General features: G+C 35.7%; 2 protein-coding genes and 1 pseudogene across 3 annotated transcripts; all 3 read right to left on the bottom strand.

Moving 5' to 3' along the window:
- Positions 1-1,730: 1,730 nt before the first annotated feature.
- On the bottom strand, positions 1,731-13,577 carry LOC143603681 (uncharacterized; annotated as a pseudogene). The gene is made up of 6 exons (XR_013148108.1): positions 13,370-13,577; positions 13,175-13,287; positions 3,559-3,837; positions 2,573-2,686; positions 2,407-2,479; positions 1,731-1,859 (listed from the first exon to the last, which is right to left on the bottom strand). The product of XR_013148108.1 is annotated as an uncharacterized LOC143603681 (transcript).
- A 4,111-nt stretch (positions 13,578-17,688) lies between these two features.
- On the bottom strand, positions 17,689-20,741 carry LOC143603682 (uncharacterized). Its single transcript, XM_077080417.1, has 3 exons — positions 20,465-20,741; positions 19,048-19,145; positions 17,689-18,440 (listed from the first exon to the last, which is right to left on the bottom strand). Exons 1-3 carry the CDS (start codon positions 20,660-20,662, stop codon positions 17,942-17,944), a joined length of 795 nt encoding a protein of 264 aa, XP_076936532.1. The 5' UTR covers positions 20,663-20,741; the 3' UTR covers positions 17,689-17,941.
- A 1,490-nt stretch (positions 20,742-22,231) lies between these two features.
- LOC143603680 (uncharacterized) lies at positions 22,232-24,462 on the bottom strand (the record flags this gene model as incomplete). Its single annotated transcript, XM_077080415.1, has 7 exons — positions 22,232-22,450; positions 22,556-22,699; positions 22,774-22,865; positions 22,949-23,027; positions 23,094-23,160; positions 24,217-24,308; positions 24,379-24,462. Coding segments are annotated over 7 exons (699 nt in total), but the record flags the coding sequence as incomplete, so codon positions are not given.
- Positions 24,463-24,466: the final 4 nt, after the last annotated feature.

Here is a 24,466-nt window from a genome sequence, read left to right as displayed (position 1 = left end):
GTCTTACGTTTTAGGTCATTGTGTTATACGTATTCACCATTGTGTCTTACGTTTTAGGTCATTGTGTTATACGTATTCACCATTGTGTCTTACGTTTTAGGTCATTGTGTTATACGTATTCACCATTGTGTCTTACGTTTTAGGTCATTGTGTTATACGTATTCACCATTGTGTTTTACGTTTCAAGTTATTGTGTAACATGTATTAATCATTGTGTTTTATGTATTAGATAATTTGATGTTACTTTATCATTATTTTTACATATTATTATTACACAACGGTGTTATTAGTATTTAAAAAAACATAATGATGAGTTGAAAGACACAATGACGAAAAAAGACACAATGGTGTGTGAAAAGACACAATGATAAGCGAAAAGACACAATGCTGTGCGAAAATACACAATGATGTGCGAAAAGACACAATGATAAGTGAAAAGACACAATGATGGGCGAAAAGATACAATGGTGTGCGAAAGACATAATGGTGTTTGAAAAGACACAATGATGGGCGAAAAGACACAATAACGTAATTTTTGTTTTAAATTTTATATAACAAAAATATACTCATATTAAAGATAAAAAAACGCTTGTTATTATGATGATTTTTTTTTTAAATATCATACGAAAAAATTATAGACGTTCTAAAATGATGGAGGTATTAACATGTGCCTTGCATGTGAAGAGAGAAAATGTGTGCAATTACCTCTATACCCTTTTCCCTTTGGTCCCCACTTGACACATGTCAATTATTTATGGTTTCTCACACTTCTCATTTTTGTTACCCTTTGTAAAATAACTTGACCCTCTTTTCAAAAGCATATACAGGGTGTGTTTAGGATTTCTTATCTTCATTAACTTATACCTTATAAATATTTTGAAAAGTTAATAGAGGGTATAAGTTGTTTGGCAAACCATAAGGCCTTATGAATTTTAACTTATGGACAAGACAAAATAAAGGGGGTTTGAAAAGTTAAGAATATGTAACTTTATTAACTTAAAGAGTTTGATTTACCTATTACACCCTCTAACCCTCAAAACTCATTACACTCCATTAAAAAAAGTGTACTTTTTAGTCATTTTGGATTCCTCAAACACATAAGGTAATCGAAACATTTTTTGAAAACTTCTTTTAAAAAATTCATAAGTTTATAAGTTCTTTCAGCAAAAAGTCCCTTTTCACTTAAATAAGGAATCCCAAACACACCCACAATGTTACAAACTTTTATCATGTTATATCAAACGCAATCATGGTTCGGAGGTAAATAGAAACTATATTTCAACCCACGGTTGAAAATTTATGATACCACCATTGCAAGTGCAAAGTAGTTATATACTCAATGTCTTGTGAATCCCATTCTTTGTCACGAAAGAACTGACCATTTTGATAAAAAAAACTACTATACAACCCTCTAAAACTAATAAAATCATTACAAATAACCCCAAAACTATTATACAACCTTCAAAATAAACTGTCTAATAAAAATAAAACATGTAAATTATTAGTCTTAAAAGACAAACCCACAATTACCTTTATCATCCAATCTAACTTCATAATTTATCACGGTTAATTATCTTATTTAATAAAGCGATATTATTATTAGCATACATCAACTAGGATACAAGTGCAAACTTTAGACCAAATTGCAACAATTTTGTCTATAATCACACAACCTGAAGAATAATTTACTCAACCTAAAATGATGGCTAATGTAACATTCCTTGATTTTCAATGCCATCAACTGAATAACAACATTATCACAATGTATTTATCAGCATAGATAGATACAATCTCACGACGAAGTGAGCTGTCAGTGTGACTTCATCCGATCATGGTTCGTTTTCTACCTCGTAGTCTCACTGTCACAAGTTAATAAACAATTAACGCGTGAGATATGATTATAGAAAACAGCATGTTAGAACTTTTATCAGCTTACATTATTTACTTGATAAATTCGAGATAAAAACAACCCTAAATAAGGGGGGTGTTTGGCCTAGCTTATATTTTTGTGCTTATGCTTATATCATTTTGAAGCTTATAGCTTATTTTATATCATTTGATAAGCCATTTTTAAGTGTTTGGATTAGCTTATATTATACAAGTTGATTATACATCTTAATAAGTTGTTAAATCCATCATTTTTAATTCGTTATAAGTAATAAGTTACTTCAATATTATTAATCCATCACCATTTGAAAGCAAATGAGTAATTTACCCCCTTAAACAAATAAGCTTCTTCAAATAAGCTTCTACAAATTAGCTTATATAAGCTTATAAGCCTAAGCTAAAAAAGCTAAACCAAACACCAAATGAAGCTTATTTTATAAAAAAAGCTAAAAAAGCTATAAGCTTTGCTAAAAAAGCTAGGCCAAACACCCCCTAAACCCATTCATATCTAAAATATACCTTGACCAAGCTTGTTAAATGTGGCTGACCATTGCTTTGAAGACTTCCTATATGCTGCAAGTATCATATCCATCTGTCCAACAAAATCAAATCAATATTATGTCAATTAATTCCAATTAACGTGTCTTTGCACGTTAAAGCGTGTTTTACTAAAGTCCAGGCTTACCACATTCCCGCAAGAAGAATGCATCGACAACAAGGCCCGTTCAAGTACATATAAATCTACAGCTTTATCTTCGGGAAGTGTTGATACAAAGCTCAAGCCAAAATCAATCAACACCTGAAAATATATACCAAAAGATGCATACAATCAAATAAAAAGTTAAAAAGTCTTCTAAATATTAACACTCTCCATTAGAGTTGTAAACGAACCGAACAATACAATGTACGTTCTTTAACTTTAACTTAACAAACAACTAAACACGAATAGAGGTTTTCTTGTTTGTGTCGTTCGTTAAGAAAATGAACGTATTCGTGTTTCTTTATGTTTGTTCGTTAAATATATAAATGAATGGTTCAAGAAGGAAGACAAACATCGCATGTTCGTTAGTGTAACTTTACCAAAAAATGATTGAAAACAAACAATTAAACGAACAGAGTTTTTTTGTCGTGTTCGTTAATTAAAAGCACAAATGAATAGTTCAAGAACAAACACAAACATCGCATGTTCGTCAGTGTAAAATTACCAAAAAAATGATCGAAAACAAACAATTGAACAAACAAAGTTTTTTTGTTCGTGCTCGTTAATTAAAAGAACAAATGGACAGTTCACGAACGGACACAAACATAACATGTTTGTTAGTATAACTTTACCAAAAAAAATGATCGAAAACAAACAATTAAACGAACAGAGTTTTTTTTGTTCGTGCTCGTTAATTAAAAGCACAAATGAACAGTTCATGAACGAACACAATTGAACGTAACTAAACAAACATAACTAATGTGTTGAGCCTAAAAAGTTATTAAAACTAGACTGCAACGCGTTTAAAAAATTTAAATGCGTCTTAACGAATGTGAACGGAAAGAAGCCAAGAACTTAAACAAACGTAAATAAACGACGGCGACACGTGTTCATGTTCGCTCGTTTACCTAAACAAACAAAAAACTTTGTTCAAGATCATTCATTTATGAAACAAACGAACATAAACATACCAGCTGATTAGTGTCAGTGCGCCATAACATATTTGACGTGGTCAAATCCCCATGAACGACCCCACCATCATGTAACTTTCCAATCGTATCCCCAATTTGCAAGGCGATATCATCCATCTTTTTCTCGACAACTTCTTTCATTCCAAAATCAAGAAATACATCTTTGATAGATGGACCTTCAATATACTAGAAGGTGAGTGTATGTGATACAGGGTCTACTGCATAAAGCACAGGAGTATGAACTCCAAGCCGTCTCGCCTTTGTCATACACCTAGCCTCCTATTAATCATGAATAAAAAACAAGAATCATAACTATAGTTACTAAACTATGCTAATTGTGAGAATACAAATCAAATTAAATTAACGTGCTAATTGTGAGAATCAAGTAGTGTAATTATATACACAACATGTGGTGAGTTAACGTACAATAATCGGATAACGACTTAACGTACATTACGTACGCGAAAAACGTTCAAGCCAATATCCAAAGCCTAAAACGTTCAGGCTTAAAACCTAAAACGTTGAGGCTTAAAATCTGATATTTTCAAAGGTTAAAAGCCATCACTCAAAGTCAAAATTGATCGATTGAAGCTTCAAATTGATGATGAATCGGATCGATTTCAAAGATTAATTGATCAATTTGCTTCAATTCCAATTCTTATCAAAAGCTAAACAAACATGTGAACAACAATAGGCGACAATGTATCACGACGGTGGATGGTAGTTTCCACAGTGGACGGAATCGTTGGACGGTGACGGATTGCTGAACGGTGATGGTGAAGGCGGATGGAATCAACGGGAGTAGAGGTGGATTAAGACCGGCTCGCCTGGTTGTGATTTCAGGGTTAGCGTGGTTATTGAAAATCTACGTTCCAAAGTGTCGCATACCGATTGCACGATAAAGATTTCATGTATCGGATCATTAACCTATACAACATAGTTCTAATTGTTGGGTTTCTATGGATAATTTATACTTAGTTAACCATTTAACTAGTCACAATTAAGGCGGAAGCGTGATATTTACAAACTAAACATATGTATCCATGTGTTTATATATGTATATATTACAAGTTTATATAAGATATGTTCATGAACAACCTAGTTTATTCATGTCATAAGATTACCAATAATCTATTTATTAGAAACCCGAAGCAAGGATCAAATGATACGGAAAAACTAAACTATCAAAGCTATAAACACTTACATTCTTAACCTTTTAAGAGTGTAGTTGATGTTGAAGAAGATGATGATGTTGATGCTAGACTTTCAAAGGGAAAATCCTCAAACGGAATATACCCCGAGCCTCCAACACACACCGAGCTATGTTAGGGAGCTTGAACACGAAAAACCGAGACCCGAGCCTCTTCTTTTGATCTTGGCCGAAAAACAAGAACAAAGAAAAGGAAAGAATTGTGTGTGTTATTTGTTACTTGAAAGTTTTTGATGATTATAAAATCTTCCAATCAATATCATATATTGTGTTAGGTTTTTAGTCAAGTAACAAACACTCAACTTTTCACCAAATCCATGACAAAACTTGACCAAAACCTTGGGGTGTGGGGCCCACCCAAAACCGGCCCCAAAATATATATTTTTTTTTATTTATTTATTTTATACATTATAAAATATATAACACCCCATCTTTTATAAACCATTTTATAAAAGAACACATAGTTAAATAATCATTCAAATAATAATTATTTGAATAAATAAATTAACCAATTAATTTATTTAACACTTTCAAGTAGGTATTCAGAAACCCGATTTTCTGAATGTATCGTGTTCTGTATTTGTCTCATAGATCTTATCTTAACAAATACATTATTGGTGTGTGTCTAACTCGTTATTGGGTATGACCCGACTTGGATCAAACACAACTAGCCACATTAACCTAATTATGTGTCTCGGGCATACGGTATTCCAACAATCTCCCACTTGCACGTGACTCATAAGAAGTTAATGCTAATGGTGAATACCGCCTAACAACAGGTCACCACCCCTAGTGTGTTTGACTAAGTGCCATTCAATAACATCATCCCCTTCAAGTCCATACTTGATATGATATAGGTAAGTCTTATCATTATATCCCTTTGTTACCAGATGTCCTGTCAAATCGAAGAGACACAGAGTGATCATTCTCTCAATGATTTAACTTAACAGGCCTTAGACATCTAAACTCTCAACACATAAGAGGAACAAATTCCATCTTGACTGCATACATCCTCGTTGACATCTCATATGATATCTGAGCTCTTTCTTACACGTCATCGTGTTACCGAAATAACAAAGAAGAGAGTCAAGATATCAGACTTGATGAAAAACCAGATCCAATATGCATCTCAGGTCAAAGGACACAATGATACTCGCCTTTACTCAAGGATTACTTATGATCAGTTGCACTAACTCCATGCAGTGATCCTTGAGAGCGGATCATGTCCAACATTTGTATCCCACAAATATCTATGAACCTTGGTGGCAAACCTATGCCCTATATTCATCACATGAATATCAACCAATCCGGGTTCATAATAGTCTTACCTTCATACTTGTTCCCACAAGTATGATCGACTACGGACGTTTAGAACAACATAAGTTATTCATGGATTAAACATGCAAATATAGAACATAACTCATTGAATAATTAAAACATAATTAATTTTCATGAGATACCCATTACATTCATTCTTATACAAACACTAAATACAGATTAAATCCACTCACTAGAATACCGAAGTCCTAATGCACAAACATGACCCTCATGCTTTGGCCTATCGAGGAGCTTCGTGAGTGGGTCCGCAATATTTCGATCGGTATGAACTTTATGAATACATATCTTTCCCTTTTCAACTTCATCCCTTATGTAGTTGAATCTGCGCTCAATGTGCCTCGTTTTCTGATGAGCACGAGGCTCCTTGATCTGTGCAATAGCACCCTCATTGTCACAGAATATCTCTAGGGGCTCCTGAATGGTAGAGATAATCCCTAGATCCATGATGAACTTTTTCATCCATGCAGCCTCTTGGGCTGCCATTGAAGCGGCGATGTACTCAGATTCTGTAGTGGATAACGCGACAACATCCTGCTTCGAACTCTTCCAAGAGACAGCGCCTCCATTCAAAATGAAGACATATCCCGACTGTGACCGAGAATCATCTCGGTCAGTTTGGAAACTCGCATCCACGTAACCCTTTACGACGAGTTCCTCCTCACCAGACCCATATATTAAAAACATATCCTTAGTCCTTCTAAGGTATTTTAATATATTCTTGACAGCCATCCAATGACTGTCACCTGGGTTGTGCTGGTATCTACTCGTTATGCTTAAAGCATACGAGACGTCCGGTCTAGTGCACATCATTGCATACATAATAGATCCTATTGCCGAAGCATAAGGAACATGCTTCATCCTATCCTGCTCTTCCTTAGAGCTAGGACTTTGGGATGAGCTTAACACGGTTCCTCTAGGAATAGGTACCAAACCTTTCTTAGAGTTTTCCATCCTGAACCTTTTCAGGATTTTATCAATGTATGCACTTTGATTGAGTCCGATCAATTTCCTTTGTCTATCCCTATAGACCTTTATTCCCAAGATATATGTCGCTTCTCCAAGATCCTTAATTGAGAAACGACTACTTAACCACGCTTTAACGTTTTCCATACTTGATATATCATTTCCAAATAAAAGTATATCATCGACATACAAAATAAGGAACATGACTATACTCCCACTAGCCCATTTATACACACATGCCTCATCACCGTTTTGGACGAAACCAAACGCTTTGATTTCTTCATTAAAACGATGATTCCACATCCGTGATGCTTGTTTCAACCCGTAGATTGATTTCCTTAATTTACATACTTTGTCAGGATTAGATGGATCGACAAAACCTCCAGGCTGAACCATATGGACATCTTCCTCAAGATATCCATTAAGAAAAGCGGTCTTGACATCCATCTGCCATATCTCATAATCAAAATGAGCTGCAATGGCAAATAATATCCTGATCGACTTAAGCATCGCGACCGGCGAGAAGGTTTCATCATAATCAATCCCTTGAGTTTGTGTGAAACCTTTTGCTACAAGTCGTGCTTTGTAAGTATCTAGATTTCCATGCATATCGGTCTTCTTCTTGAAGACCCACTTACATCCAACCAGTTTGGAGTTAAGTGGACGATCAACCAATTCCCAAACTTGGTTATCGTGCATGGATTGCATCTCGGCGCTCATGGCTTCAAGCCACTTGTCACAATCAGGTTGTGACATAGCATCTTTGTAGGAGATCGGTTCATCCGAATCGACCAAGTAGCAATCATCCACGAGAAATCCATATTTCTTGGGAGGTCGACTAATCCTACTAGATCTGCGAGCAACGTGTGTATGATCAACCATTTGATCACCTTCAACATCCTCGTGTTGAAAACTAGTATCGACCAACTGTGTATCATCCAGTGATTCTTGAACCTCTTCAAGTTCCACTCTCTTTTCACTAGGTCCTTCCATAAGGAACTTAGTTTCTAAGAAGTATCATTTGCGTGAAACAAACACCTTTTGTTCACTAGGATCATAGAATATATATCCTATATCATCCTTTGGGTATCCTATGAAGATACACCTGATGGATCGAGCCTCAAGCTTATTTGGGGTGTCACGTTTAACATAAACTATGCATCCCCATACCCTTAAATATGAAAAGGATGGAACCTTTCCATGCCACACTTCATAGGGTATTCGATCCACCTTTTTGGTCGGGGCCATATTCAAAATACGAGCCGCTGTAAGTAGTGCATATCCCCAAAATGATGGTGGTAGTGAGCTTCGTGCCATCATTGATCGAACCATGTCCAACAGTGTTCGATTCCTCCTCTCGGATACTCCGTTATGTTGAGGAGTTCCAGGAGGAGTGAACTGTGAAATAATTCCACAATCTCTAAGATGACATTGAAAAGCATCACTTAGGTATTCGCCTCCTCTATCGGAGCGGAGTACCTTGATTGTTCGGTCGAGCTGATTTTGTGCTTCATTTTGAAATTCCTTGAACATTTCAAAGGCTTCATGTTTGTGTTTCATTAGATACACATACCCATATCGACTAAAATCGTCGGTAAAGGTAATGAAGTACCTTTCACTATTCCTACTAGTGGGCTTGAGAGGTCCGCATACATCCGTATGTATGATACCTAACAAGTCCTTAGCCCTTTCATTTGTACCTTTAAAAGGTTCTTTGGTCATCTTGCCTTGAATACAAGATTCACACTCATCAAACGAACCTAACTCATTTGTTTTCAAAAGACCATTCTTTTGGAGAGTATTTACACGATTCTTGTTTATGTGTCCAAGACGACAATGCCAAATGTAGGAATCACTCAAATCTTTTTTGAGTCTTTTAGTAGAAGTTTGATATAATGAGCTATTTGAGGTATTGTCATGAACCAATTCATAAATACCGTTGTTTGGTACAGCTTTAAAATAAAAGATACCATTAGATGATACATGCATTTCTGATTTTACAAATTTAAAGTCAAAGTTACATTGTCTAAGAAGGTGCACGGAAATAATGTTCCTAGTCAAACTAGGAGCATACAAAACATTTCTCAAAACAACTTCCAAACCACTTGGAAGCGATAAAGTGAAGTCTCCTCTAGCGACCACGTGCACCCTTGCACCGTTGCCCATGAAAAGACTCACTTCGCCCTTCTTTAAGTCTTCATTCCTTTTGAACCCCTGCAACCAATTGCAAATATGAGTTCCACATCCGGTATCCAATACCCATGTGTTAGAAGAAATAAGATTTAGCTCAATATTAATCATAAAGACATTACCCGAGGCATGCCCCGCATTCCTCTTGTCTCTTAGCTCTTTTAGGTAGACCGGGCAATTGCGTTTCCAATGTCCGGTCTCCCCACAACCAAAACAAGGATCATCCTTATGACCCCTCGGTTCCACAACCTTTTGTTTCTTTGCCATAACCGGTGATTTGCCCTTACCCTTAAGATGCACAGGAGGACCCTTTCTTTTTGCTACCTTAGCCTTAGGATTGGGTTGAGATCGATTCTTGGATCTACCTTCATTGATCGCAAACACGGGTAAAACCCTTTTACCCATGCTCGCCTCGGCTGTTTTAAGCATTGAGTGAAGTTTTCCAATGTTTTTGTCTCACCCGTTCATGTTATAATTTAACACGAAAGTGTCGAACCTTTTCGACAAAGAGTTAAGGATCAAATCCGTTGCTAACTCTTTTGAGATGGGACAATTGAGCTTGGCGAGGCGATCAATGTAACTTTTCATCTTAAGCACATAAGTTGAAACTGGTTGATTATCATCCATTCTACATGCATGCAAGGCTCGAACCGTTTCGAACCTTTCAACTCTTGATTGCTTAAGGAACATTTCCTTAAGTTGAGTAATCATGTCGTACGCATTATGGTTTTCGAAATCCTTTTGGATTTCGGGAACCATAGTCGCCAACATGAGGCATGACACTTGAATGGAATCTTCCGTGTGTTGGACCCAATTCATATATTCGACCTCACTTCCCTCTTCCGGTTCATTGGGGATAGGTGTTTCCAAAACATGATATAATTTTTCTTGTTTTAGAACAATCCTTAAATTTCGGAACCAATCCGAAAAGTTATTGTTGTTAAGACGGTCTTTAGCGAGAATAGATCGGAGAGATACATTTTGGACGTTAGGGATTATGTTGTCGTCGACGTGTGCGGCCATCTGCAGAATTTTAATTAAGTTCATTTTAGTGTTTTACCTTTTTAATTATTAATACCCTTTTATATATACCAAATATAATTAATAATTAAAATCTAGAATCCAACGATAAACCCGACTCCGGTTAGGTGACCTTTTTCCCATTGTCGGTTTATCAAGGTAGTTATTCATAACAATTGCAAACCCTTTTGCAACCTCTAGATTTTATGGGACCGGTTCGAAATCATATTTCGTGTCGGCATGTTTATCCCATCAACACCTATTAGACCCCATGCTTGGGTGACCCTCTTCACATGGTTCTAATTTTAAGTCGTCCTACTTGTATCAACTTGTAATATCAACATATAAATGGTTAGGTGACCTTTTTCCCATTTATATGCCAATATTACCTCAACATATTAATTTACTCTACGCGGTTAGGTGACCTTTTTCCCACTAAGAGCTTACTAATATGTTAAGCGTTATACAAAAGGATGGTGTTTAACTTGTTATCCTTAATTTTAAAAGGGATTTTTAGTTTTAATAATTCTAGTTGTAAAACTTTAAATCATGTTCTAACATGCATTTAGTAACATGATATTTTGAAACCATTTTCAAAATTCTAATTTATAATAAAACCATTTTATTATGGGCGTGAGACGGCTAGTTAATAAATCCATTTTATTAAACTACGTGTCACGTAATTACCGATAATTATTAGAACCCATTTTATGCTTTGTTAATTAATTCTATGTGACGAAGTTGATATCCTAATATCTAACAACCACATAATCAAACAATCAATTAACAAGCATACACAATTATACTAGACACGAGCCGCTAAGTTAGACCACACTTGTTAGCCGAAACAAGTGTGTGTCTTAGGTCCGATCCTAAGGGACACATGACACATGGATGTTGTAGCTCCCACTCGATCCCGCATCCAAATGCTTCGAGCATCTTCTTCAACCCCGTTGTGATCCATTGGGCTTGAACTTGGGCCTTAGCTTCCATAAGCTTCCATTTGGGCTCAATAGGTGGGCTTAGGTCCTTTTGGGCTTGAATCCCCTTAATGGGCTTGTGAGACCCATTATCACCATACCCGCCCCAATAAGGCCCAAACTTCCAATTTTGCAATCTTCTTTAAATTTACAAAACAAATGTCCTAATACATTTTTTCTATAAAATAAAGATATTACAAATAAACTATTTATTACATACCCATATGAATAAATAATTACAAAACTGCCCCTAATTAATTATTACAAACCGAAACTTTGAATAATTAATAACAATCACAACAAACATCCATTTGGTCTACGGCTCGGTCTAGTTTTAACAAACATAACCCGTTATGTCTTAGGAACCCGTTCCAAAACCCCTTGACCTTATCGGGCCTAAACAAACCCAATAATTTGATTATGGGCTTCGGCCCACATGTGCAAAACACATGGGCTTCGGCCCAATAGAAAGTCTCATGGGCTTCGGCCCATTTAACCAAAATGGGCTTCGGCCCATTTCACTTTCTCCCCTTTTTTTTCGGTTAGCCCATTAAACAAAACAAGTGGGCTTCGGCCCAATTTCACCCGAATTGGGCTTCGGCCCATTTACTCGGTTTTATATACTTTTTTTTTTTTTTTTGAACAAAGCCAAAAATTATAACAAGATTAAATACAAAAATCATGCATGTTAATTTTTGTATAAAATCTTTCAAGGGGAAAAATATAAAACCGAAAACCCGAAGCTTAGTTTCCCGTATCCCGGCTCTTGATGCCATTTGTTGGGTTTCTATGGATAATTTATACTTAGTTAACCATTTAACTAGTCACAATTAAGGCGGAAGCGTGATATTTACAAACTAAACATATGTATCCATGTGTTTATATATGTATATATTACAAGTTTATATAAGATATGTTCATGAACAACCTAGTTTATTCATGTCATAAGATTACCAATAATCTATTTATTAGAAACCCGAAGCAAGGATCAAATGATACGGAAAAACTAAACTATCAAAGCTATAAACACTTACATTCTTAACCTTTTAAGAGTGTAGTTGATGTTGAAGAAGATGATGATGTTGATGCTAGACTTTCAAAGGGAAAATCCTCAAACGGAATATACCCCGAGCCTCCAACACACACCGAGCTATGTTAGGGAGCTTGAACACGAAAAACCGAGACCCGAGCCTCTTCTTTTGATCTTGGCCGAAAAACAAGAACAAAGAAAAGGAAAGAATTGTGTGTGTTATTTGTTACTTGAAAGTTTTTGATGATTATAAAATCTTCCAATCAATATCATATATTGTGTTAGGTTTTTAGTCAAGTAACAAACACTCAACTTTTCACCAAATCCATGACAAAACTTGACCAAAACCTTGGGGTGTGGGGCCCACCCAAAACCGGCCCCAAAATATATTTTTTTTTTATTTATTTATTTTATACATTATAAAATATATAAACACCTCATCTTTTATAAACCATTTTATAAAAGAACACATAGTTAAATAATCATTCCAATAATAATTATTTGAATAAATAAATTAACCAATTAATTTATTTAACACTTTCAAGTAGGTATTCAGAAACCCGATTTTCTGAATGTATCGTGTTCTGTATTTGTCTCATAGATCTTATCTTAACAAATACATTATTGGTGTGTGTCTAACTCGTTATTGGGTATGACCCGACTTGGATCAAACACAACTAGCCACATTAACCTAATTATGTGTCTCGGGCATACGGTATTCCAACACTAATAGCGGTAATTATAGTGTAGTCTAACTACAACATAGTGTAATTACACTACTTGTAAATATAATTATAGTACTTGGTTCTCACAGCTAGCACGTTAATTTAATTTGTATGTTAACTTTCACTAATAATAATAATAATAGTTGTGTAACAAACCAACCGCATTTAACCGCTTGAGTGTGAGCTTAGAGTCAAAAGTCGGGTGCCGGTACTTCTTTGAGAAACGTTCCTTAACAATAGACTTCCTCCCAGCAGCAAACGTAGACTCAAAAACTCTATGAAATGAAAAAAAAAACATTATTATTAACTAAATGTCAGTTCTAATTTAAAAAAAGTATGAAAACAAATTATTAACTTACAGCTTCAGCTCCTTGCTTTATAAGAACCAAAGACCCGTTTGCTTCGGTATCCATATGTTATGATTTGCTACCACAAGTATTATTAACACTACAAATTAATATTAATCAATTTTATAACTTCGATATATTTCTAATTTTCTGTTAACAAAATAACTGTAACTGAGAGTACTGAACAAACCGTGGAGGCGTCAACTGTTATTAGACGAGCAGATGTGTTAAGGTTAAAGTTTGAAAACCCCAAAAAGATATTATTAAAACCCAACTTTACACATAATTAAAAAATAAAAAAATAAAAAGAAAAGAAAACGGCCGAGAGAGGAATCGAACTCGGGATATCTACATTACAAACCCATGAGCTGTTATTGATGCGAAAAACTATTAACGGTGATAATAATTGTTGTGGATTAACTAGAAAAATGTATAACGTCCGGCCATGTCATTACCTTGTAGACAATAATCCACCATTTAACTACACAATATTGTTTGATTATATTTAAATATAAGATACTACTTTGATCATCCAGTGTTACGGGAGTTTATTTAAGTTTTTGTTTTTAATCGTTTTGCTATTTTATGATGATTTATTATATTTTTTAATATAGTTTGTTTTAATTTAATACATATATATTATTTTGCTATTATATTTTTTTGCGTTTGGGTATTTTCAATTGAGACGTGTAGGTTTTTTTGATTTTTAACGAACAAAAATACACGAACACGATCATGTTAAATTTTTAAATGAACAAACATGACCACAAATATTTGTCTAATGAAAAGGGGACGTTGATGTAGTTGACGATGGCGGGTAGTATCGGAAGTTAACCGGCAATGGAGATGATAGACCAGCAATGGAGAACATGTAAAGAAAATAAATTAAATTAGGGTTTGAGGATGAAAGTATTTACCAATAAATAAGATCTTATAACACATTTAAGAGCTATTAGGGTTTGGTAAGACCCATAACCCGTGGAAATTATTATTTGATGATTTATGGGTTATTTCACAAATAAATGAGATGTTATAACCCGTTTAAGGGTTATCCGGGTTTGGTGAGACCCATGAGTCCATGACCCGCGAAAATTGTTTGATTATGAAAGAGTTTCACAAATAAATGAGATGTTATAACCCATTTAAAGACTATTTGGGTTTGGTAAGACCCATACCCGCGATTTCGGGTCAAATGCATGAGAAGTCTCCATTTAGAAATTAAGCAATCTGGGGGCTCTAGAGAATGAGGGGAACAACCTGAGAGCGACACATATGATTTTATGGTAGGCAATTATAGAGATAGTTAGATAAGAAAAACAATAACTGCATGTGTTTGCACGTGATTGGTGAAGAAAAGTGAACTCTCTACCCAAAGTGTGAAAGGACACTAAGGCCATGTGTAGTGGAGGGGCTACAATTGGGGGCGAATCGTGACACGTGGCGCCCAGCCAGCATGGAGTGAAAATTTGTTTTTGGGGTGTAATGGTGTAGGGGCTACAAGTTGGGCCCACGGTGTCTTTTTTATTATTTTCTTTTTATAATTAAACTAATCAAATAAAAACCAATTTATTTAAATAATTAAATAAAAATGCATTAAAATTAAAAAGAAATACAAAAAAAATACATAACTAAAAATATAAAAAAACATAACTAAAAAAAACTAATATCAGTAATATTCGCGTATTTTTCCACGTCGTTGTTGAAACAATAATGCGGCATCCTCGTGAAACCTCTCCGCTTTGAGAGATTCGTAGTCGTCTTTCATTTGACGTAATTATAACGTCTGGTTCAGCTTTTCTTGTTGTTTGTTGGATGCTCGAAGGTCGTTTCCAACTCCTCTACCTCATCGTAATTCTAACGGGCTCCGTATTGAATCGTGTTGACGACGAACCTTCCCCCTTATTTTTCCTCGATCTCCCGCTTGGTCGAGGCAACTCCTCTACCTCATCGTCGTCGGGTATATTAAAATCGTCAGCTAAATTAACCGTGTCGTCCAGGAAGAAGCTACGGGCATCGGAGGGTGTGTTTGGTGTGCTTGGATTTGTCGACGACGATGTCTTCGACCTTTTTGATTGTCGGGATGAGTCGGCTCGTCGGGCGACGGGAACGGTTAGTGCCCCGCTCCATTTCGCGCAACCGCGTAGTTTTTTCCAACAATTCAAATACTTGAACGGTTTCCCAGGCCGCTCAAAAGTTTGGCCCTGAGCTCGAAAGTCGCTCAAGGCTTGAGTTATAATGTCACCGTCGTTATGCCCGCTATGCCAGCCGGGCCCTTGCAACTAATCTATCCCGGCAAATTTTTGATAATCGGCGTTAAGCCCCTTCCAGTGGGCTTGAACCACTTCTTTTCCCCGGTAGTCTTCGGGTTTATTGGTTATCGCGAACCAAGCTTCAAAGACTTTCTTTCAAAACACCCCGATGGCTTGAAAGTTAGCTACAAATTAAAATTATTTGTCACAATTAGTATACATTTTAATAAACACTAAATACATTTTTATTAATACTTAATATTAAAAAAACTTACCGACGTCAGGATCCTCCGAAATGACGATCCAAGCCCTTGCGAGGGCCACCTCCTCCTCCTCGCTCCAATGCTTGTATGGATCACGTTGAGCCATCGGCTCCCCCGGTTGTTGTTTTTTTTTGTGTTTACGGGTCGGCTTTTGGCTTGAACCGGAGGCCCGTGACGTTTGCGTCTCCGGCACCGTCACTGGCTCCGACTCCAGTGGTGTAGACCCGAAAGCCGGCATTGTGTTTTGGGGGCTGAGATAGTTGGCGTACATGTTTAGGTTCGGGTCGGAAAATTGATACAGATAGCTCGGTTGGTTCGGGCTCATCGGGTTTCATTGTAAGTTCGGTTGGTTCGGTTGGCTCGATTGCGAACCATACGTTTGACCGAAACCAGGGAATTGGTAGTTCGGTTGGTTCAGGTTGTTTCTAGTATTCATTTTGTTAATTTTTTGTAAGAATTTGAGTATGATTTGTGTATAAAATGGAGAAGAAGGGTTTATGTTTATATATATATATATATATATATATAGTTGTCAAACGGTAATAATAATATAATAGTATTATTTTTAACACCTCGCCGGCGACAAACTATCCCCGCCCCCACCCCTAATCGCCCAAATATCGCCCCCGGGGGCGGTGTTTGCGCCCTTTGTCGCCCCTAATCGCCTCTAATCCACGCCCATTACACACAGCCTAAGGCTATGCGTAGTGGATAAGCTACAAAATAAGGCGTTTTACGTCACGTGGCACCCAGTCAGCAAAGAGTGAGTTTTTGTTTTTGGGGTGTAATGGTGGAGGGGGCTACAAATTTGCCACATCACCATATATATATATCACACAAACAACATATATACATATACATATATATACACACACACAACATGTAATATAATAATATTATTTTCTTCTCCCAGGCGACAAAATTTTCTTGCCACCGCCCCATTTCGCTCGGATATCGCCCAGGGGGCGGTGTTCCTCCTCCTTGTCGCCCCATTTCGCCAAAATACTCGCCCCACTACACTTGGCCTAAGAGACCGACGGCCATTGGTGGTGGTGTAGTTTGGTGGATGCATTTTCGTTGAAATGACTGAGGTGGCAGGGACACCACCTCAGAACGGAATGCCTAACAATGATAAATGATAAATGATGAAATGATAATCAAGCTTTCACTTCTTTACTAAAACATTTAGAAAAAAATATAATACTTTTTAACATACAACGCTTAATACAATCTATAGCCTACAATGTGTAATTTAGTTGATTTTTTGAATACATGGGTTTAAGAGGTGACTGGAGTTGAATCCCAAACATGATTCACCTCACGTAACTATTTGGTTGGGCCGCCATCAACCATCTGACCGAGTTTGTTCGATGAAATTGACTCACCTCTCACAAACTGGGTTCAAAACGTTTTGAGTGAGCAAGGGTTGGTTGGGTTCAACCTTTTTAGAAAACGTTACAATTCTAATTACTTTTATTTCTTTTCAAAACGACAACACACACTTTTTAACTTTACTCCTAAATTACATGTATTTTGATAACCACAAGACTTGAACTTTCACCATTATCTTGGTTTCGCCATAACTATGTTGATAATGTATATGTCATGAAATTATGTTCAGCTTTATTAGTCACATACTCAAATATGCTAGTCCATCTAGGGATTTACGGAACTATAGAGCCTTGGGCTTTACAACGGGTATCGGGCTTTATGGGCTTCGGACCTTAAGTGATTTTATGGGGCTTTAGAGCCTCGGGCTATACAGGCCTCAAGCTTTACGAGACTTTAAGGGTCTTTATGGGCATGGCCCTCCGGCTTTACGGGAATTACACCTAATTGATGTGCCTCGGGCTTTACAGAACTTACGGATCTTAGGGCTTTCGTGACTTTAAGTGCCTCGGACCGTTCACAACTCAAGTTTTACGTGACTTTACAAGCCTCGGCTTTATGTGCTGCAAGCTTTACGAGACTACATGGGCGTCAGGATTTACCAGACACATTGACATCGGTTAGATTACTAGACATATTAAGAGAACAAAATGCAAGGATTAAACAACTAGCTAAATATTTAATCAGTGGCCTCATCATCGCCTTTCATATTCATACTCGACACCCTACAAGACTTTTCATGAACGGGACACTCACTATCAACCTCTTGAACCATAGACTTAATATAAGGGCACGGTTGCACCACCTCTTGCATCGGACTGAACCCTGCATCGAGCTGAGATGAGCAAACGGGCTGAGTCCTCATCTGCACAGACCGCATCAATGCAGCCCTCCTCAAGTCAGCAGAGTGGCATATGTCACTAGGGGATGATGGGAACCGCCCCTCTGGTTTAGACCCACGTTGGCGTGCCTGTGAAGGTGTCACAGATGGTGCACCAGGGTAGACCGGTCCAGGTGAGAATGTAGTCGCAGCAAGTCTTTGGAACCGGTATGGTGAAACCGGGCTAGTCGGTTGGCTATCGGTTTGGGACAGTGATGGCGAGCATGCATTCGACTCGTAGTATCGACATTCATCTAAATCTTCTGACATAGGTGAATACTGCAATGGTAGCTCATCCCTGAAACCAAAACCGTAAGTTTACAAATCTTTTAATAAGACTTAATTGCGTAAAAATGGAAGAAAATTTGGCCCAAATGCTATTTTAGTAATAAGGAAAAACATCAAAGTTTACAAAAATTTGATTTAAGCGTTAAAAAGTAACCAACTTTATATAGGAAAAAAAGATTAAGGTGATCTGCTTAATCTGGTAACTACTTAAAATGATGACATGGCGGTTGAGATGTCGACAACTTATGACCATTTTCATTAATTTTCCACACAGCCCATCTTTGGCAATTGCATCATATTTAAAGCTTGAAAACTTAATGATTTCTTCCGGTCGAAAACAAGTTGCTTAAAATGGTAACCTTTTATACAATTAGCCTAAAAAACCAGACCATTTGGGAAACAAGAAATCAAATAATCGAACATCCCTTGTTAATTACCATACTAGCAAGAATGAAAACGTATATAAACTTATAAAGTCGAAAGATAGCAACAATCAGTAATTATGCATAATGCATTATGATTCATTCATAGGCTCGTATCAATGAAATCATTTTCACTTTGCAGCAATGTAAAGTATTTTAAAGAATATGTTAATGGTAAAAGAATGAATATATTACCTTAAATAAAACATGGTGTCTGACCTTGCAGGAGAGTCCATGAGGTTTTCAGTAAGGGTGTCTCCGACTGATAGCCCATTCAAGCTCGATGCCATTATCTACAATTTCCACGTATGTTAGTTAATCTGAGTGATCTTTTTGTTAATCCAAATTAGAAACCAGTAAAGAAAATCACCTCAAATTCAGAACTAGGATATACTTTATACAATTGCCCTTAAATAAATCTTAAGTCATTGTATTTTTTTGATGCAGACCACAAGGGGTGTGTGCTCATGTGGGTTTCAAAAGTGAGTAATCGGACTTTAGTCGTATTTTCACTTAATTATACCAGAAGTTTTGGATAATTTTAGTTTTGAATCAACAATCGGTTTTCTACAAGCAAGCAGCATTCTTATAATCAGCGTTTGTCGAAAACTTGTTATAAATTTATAATTACACCAAGTCATATAATCACTTTAAACACACATCCAAAGTTTCAAACACACCCTAGAAGTAGGGGTAGGTATTCAGTATCTGAATCGGACTCAAAAACTCAAATTTCAATTTAAACTGAATTCGGTTTTCAAAAATCCGAATTCAATTTAGCAATCGACTACTAATTTATGATTTTAAAATTTAAACTGGTAATGAATTTCGAATTCGAATCAACCGAATCTACTTCGAACCCAGGTTCAAAAAATCAAAATCTTAATAATTCAATTCAATAAATTCAGATATTCGAAATTCGATTCGTTAAAACACCACAGCCAAGAACCCACATAAAGAAATCAACACGACTATAAAAACACGGACCGAAATCTCTGGTTTTTATAAACTAAATAACTTAAAGATAATGAAATTAAATGCATTATAACAATATAGGGAAAGTTAATGTACAAATTAAATTAACCTGCTAACCGTGAAAATCAAGTAGTGTAATTATATATACAAGTGGTGTAATTATGTAATTACATCGTAGTGTAATTACACTATGATGTATAATTACACTATGTTGTTTATATAATTACACTACTTGATTCTCACGGTTAGCAGCTTAATTTAATTTGTACATTAACTTTCCCTATATTGTTATAATGCATTTAATTTCATTATCTTTAAGTTATTATTTTTTTTGAATCTTCAATCCTTTTTATTATAATATTAAGGAAAAAGATCCAATTACAGTTGTTTTGAGAATCAAGTTATTTATATAGTTGTTTTGATTTCTTTATGTGGGTTCACGGTTAGCACGTTAATTTAATTTGTATTTGATCAAAACCCACCCATAACAATATAAACCAAATAATCACCTCCCCCAAATTAAAGTATAATATTATCATCCTAGGGTTTAAGCTCACAACAAACAGTTGTTCACCAATCACCACATTAAGATACAATTTCAAAAAATCAAACACCTATTTTATAAACTTATTATTACCTCGCTGAGATAACGTTTATGAGAGTGAAGATTATCAACGTAAACCTCATCTTCAGGATCTCTACTCCGTTTCCCACTTGGGGATGCTACAGTGGATGACGAAGGAGATGCAGATGTGGATGCGGGTACAAGAACGGGTTTGGGTTCGGGTTCAGATGTGGTGGTTGTGTTGGTCTCTGAAACGCCTTCGACTCTCATTCTAAAATGTTCGTACCACAAGCATTCAGATGCGTTCAAATGAAGCGAAAGAGAACAAAACAGGAGATTTACGACCAGTTAGTTAATAAGTGATTACGAGGTTAGTGGAACGGGGATTGATAACATGACACATGTATCGATGAGATTTGTTAACGGTTTACAGTTTTATAATGCGATTTGTTGCTAAAGCTGGGCCCAATTTGTTTCTCCGTTAGTTTGTGTTGACGCACCCAATGTTTTTAAAACCGGTTTTAACTTGTATCGAATTTAATTAAAAAATAGTTTAAACCGGTTAAATCAGGGTTGAATAGTTATTTTGTAATTTCAATTAAATGTAACTTTAACTCAAAAAATAATCCAAAAGTATACAATTTTATAATAAAATATAATGCAAACGTTAATCCATAATATAAAACTAATACAAAAGCATTCAATTTTCAAAAAATAATCCAAAAGTTTACCTGTTTCAATGTTGGAGTACTATGTTAAATGTAATTGTTAATAAAATATGGGCCACAAAATATAAAAATTCTCTTGGGCTAAAAACTGGTTTGCCGGTTTAAACCGGTAATTAAGAAAAAACCACAGGTTCGATGTTTTAGCAAACCGCCCAAATATATCGGGCTCAAAATTCGGCCTTATATGCAAAACCCAATTTTAGCGGATCAACCAGCCGGTACGAACCGGTATTTAAAACATCGCACGTACCCGTAAGTATTTTTGTTGAGTATTTTGAACCGAAATAGCATATTTGAATAAACTACACGGAAACCATATTTTATTCATTTTATAAAGTTTAGATAAGTTGTATAAATCCAATGTCATCTTCACCAATCACCACCCTCACTTTGTGCGCCTCCAATTGGCTGGAACAAATCTACGCACATGTCAAAATTCAAGAATTGAGCTCAAACATGCTCTCACGGAGGTGCCCTTGATGCTGATTTGGCACTGAGCTGACGTCCACAACACATGGTCTAATAATTTTTAATTTTTCTTAGAACGACGCGTTTCTTGTATTTAGTCTACCGCGCTCTCCAGTTTGTCATGCACTCATCGGTGATATCAAAATGATCTTTTTGGGTGCGAGTTAGATTAAACAACAAACAATTCTGTCTATCAAAGCAAGTTTCCCCTATTAGTCATAATGCCCATGTCATCACTACTTTGATTCAAAAGGTAACCAATGGTTCCCAGCTCCCTCTTGTTTCCGCAAGCATGACTCCTTTTCCGATTACGCATAACTTTCTAGAGTTAAATGCACTAAATATGATCATATTATCTATCTAAATTATCTAATAAGATGTTTTAGAAGGCGGTACCATAAAGAAATACATTCAGGATGACCTTTCAGTCCATGAACCCTTAACATGTCACGTTTATATACTTTAAAATTTGATCCGTTTGAGATAAAAATAATCCAAACCATTTATAACCTAAATAGATCGAATTATCACCTATAAAAAACTCAATAATCACCATATAGGAAACTCGATATTAGTTAGACTTTTTTTATTAGGTAGACAGATGCAAAGGACGACATAAAACAAGAAAAAGTGATGAAAACCTTAAATTTACAGTTTTATGTAACTAAAAGGTAACTAAATCATGGATGCTAATAATTACAACAAAACATTTTGACAAACTTTACAGTTTTATGTAAATCCCTTTTATATGGAGGAATCCAGCAAAAAGACCCCAGAATATAATTTCAAAAAGAACAAAAACCAACTTACCCCACTTCTCGGAATGAAGAACGATCTCAAACAATAACTCTGTGGCGTTAAACTGCACCAAAATGTTGCATAAAATCCCATATAAATATTCATACAAATTTGTATTTCTTAAGGTCTTCGAAAAAATGACATAAAAAGGAAAAAATAAAAAAATTACCAGGTTGTTTTCAGGGGAACGCCAATAGATGCCTTGTAAAGCTGCTGGAAAGATCTCACAAGCAGCAAGAGCATAAACAATTAGAGCATTCATTCCCATCCATTGAAACAGTATAATTGGTTTTTGAATAAGGACGACATCAGCCTGCATCATATGCAGAAATAAAAACATAAATATTCAAAATGTAGTTTAATGTGTATGATGAATGGCAAACTTACGGTGTAATATATAGCTAAAAACAGAATGCCCGAAGCTCCTGTTGTGATACACATGTAGCTCAATGTGTATAGTGGTTTGGATAAAGGAACACCTGGATAAGATCAGGAACGGATTATTATTAATTAAAGTATGTGCAACTTCATTCAATAAACAATTTGAGGTAAGAAAATATACCAGTGACTGTAAGAACATATCCTAAGACAAGAAGTGAGGAAGAACTAACCAACCATATAATAAGCCTCTGCATATGACCCTGCGATTATGAAGAAAAATGAGTACCAGGCGGCTTCTAAATGAAGGGTACTAAAGAGCAACATGCCTTGTAATGAGCCATAATATGTCCATATTGCAACCCCAAGAAACATGTGATTGCAGCCATTAATGAGCTGAAATGAAGGCAGATAAGTAATTTTGTTGCAAAATGAAATATAATCACCATTTCTAAATAAGTTGGGAGGAAGTTTCATTAAAATCAAATCAAGGTCTGAAGCTGAAAACAGCATCAAAATCAAATTTTAAAAGATAAGCTTTGATGCATTATAATTAATAAGTCTAAATTGTAATTAACAATATTTAGTGTCCAGATAAATTGAAGAAAGTAGAATTAAAGTTAAGGATTTTTAGAGAGAATTGAATACCTTAGGGCTTAGACTTAACTTATTTAGGTCACATACCATAATGGTATTTCCCTTACATATATTATTATTATTATTATTATTATTATAATTATTATTAGCTTTTATATAGCTGTTAAACTGTGATCTTATTATTAATATTATTATAATTAGTAGTAGTTTTTATATAACTGTTAAACTTTGATTTCCTTTATTTTGCTTCATACACATGTACTTAGAGCCGAGGGTCTCTCTGGAAGCCACCTCTTTATTCCTTTGGATAGAGGTACGGTGTGCCTACATCCCACCCTCCCCAGACCCTACTTATAGCTTTGCTGTCGGTGGGATTTTACTGGGCATGATTGATTGATATAAATTGAAGAAAGTTTCTGAAGAAGAGATAACTACAAGTTAAAGAAAAATTACGACCGCATATTTACGCTTCTTTTTTACATTGTTTCCGTACCTTTTCATCAATGTTTCTTATTATTTACAACTCTACCATGAAGATAAGATAACCGTTTTACATTATTTATAATACGTGTTAGAATTTGTTAAGAAAAACTGGCATAATAAAATTCTAAATTTTAATATATAAAAGTGTCCTTTTCGATCATTTTATTATTGTTAGTTACACAACTCATAGCCATACTTTTGCCAAGTTATTCACACAACTCATTATCTTATTATCATTTCTTCAAACAGAAGCACAACTCATTATACAGCTCTATCAAATTAAAATTATTTAACATCACATGATTACTTTTAAAAAGATAAATCCAAAACCGAAGTACCAAACACCTCCAATAACTAAGAAGAAAAACCAACCTTAACAATCCTTCTGGATCAAATGGAGCAAGACACCAAGCAGGAGCGTTTGGTGGTAGGGGTCCATAATCAGGAGAATTAATACTGCATTCCTATAAGCACTAGATAAGTCAGTTGCACAAAGAAACAATAACAAGTAGAGTCGACATCAGCGGGGAGGACCTCTGTTCTCTTGTACACGGGACGCTGATATAGATGACTTTCACCAAGCAGAAATCGATCAATCAAGCCAACTGCATTGCAGGGAGGT

The sequence above is a fragment of the Bidens hawaiensis genome, unplaced genomic scaffold (assembly GCF_021521415.1).
Source record: "Bidens hawaiensis isolate Kalapana, Puna unplaced genomic scaffold, B.hawaiensis_p1.1 tig00062417_1, whole genome shotgun sequence".
Lineage (NCBI taxonomy): Eukaryota > Viridiplantae > Streptophyta > Magnoliopsida > Asterales > Asteraceae > Bidens > Bidens hawaiensis.
This window is presented reverse-complemented; position numbering and strand designations above follow the sequence as displayed.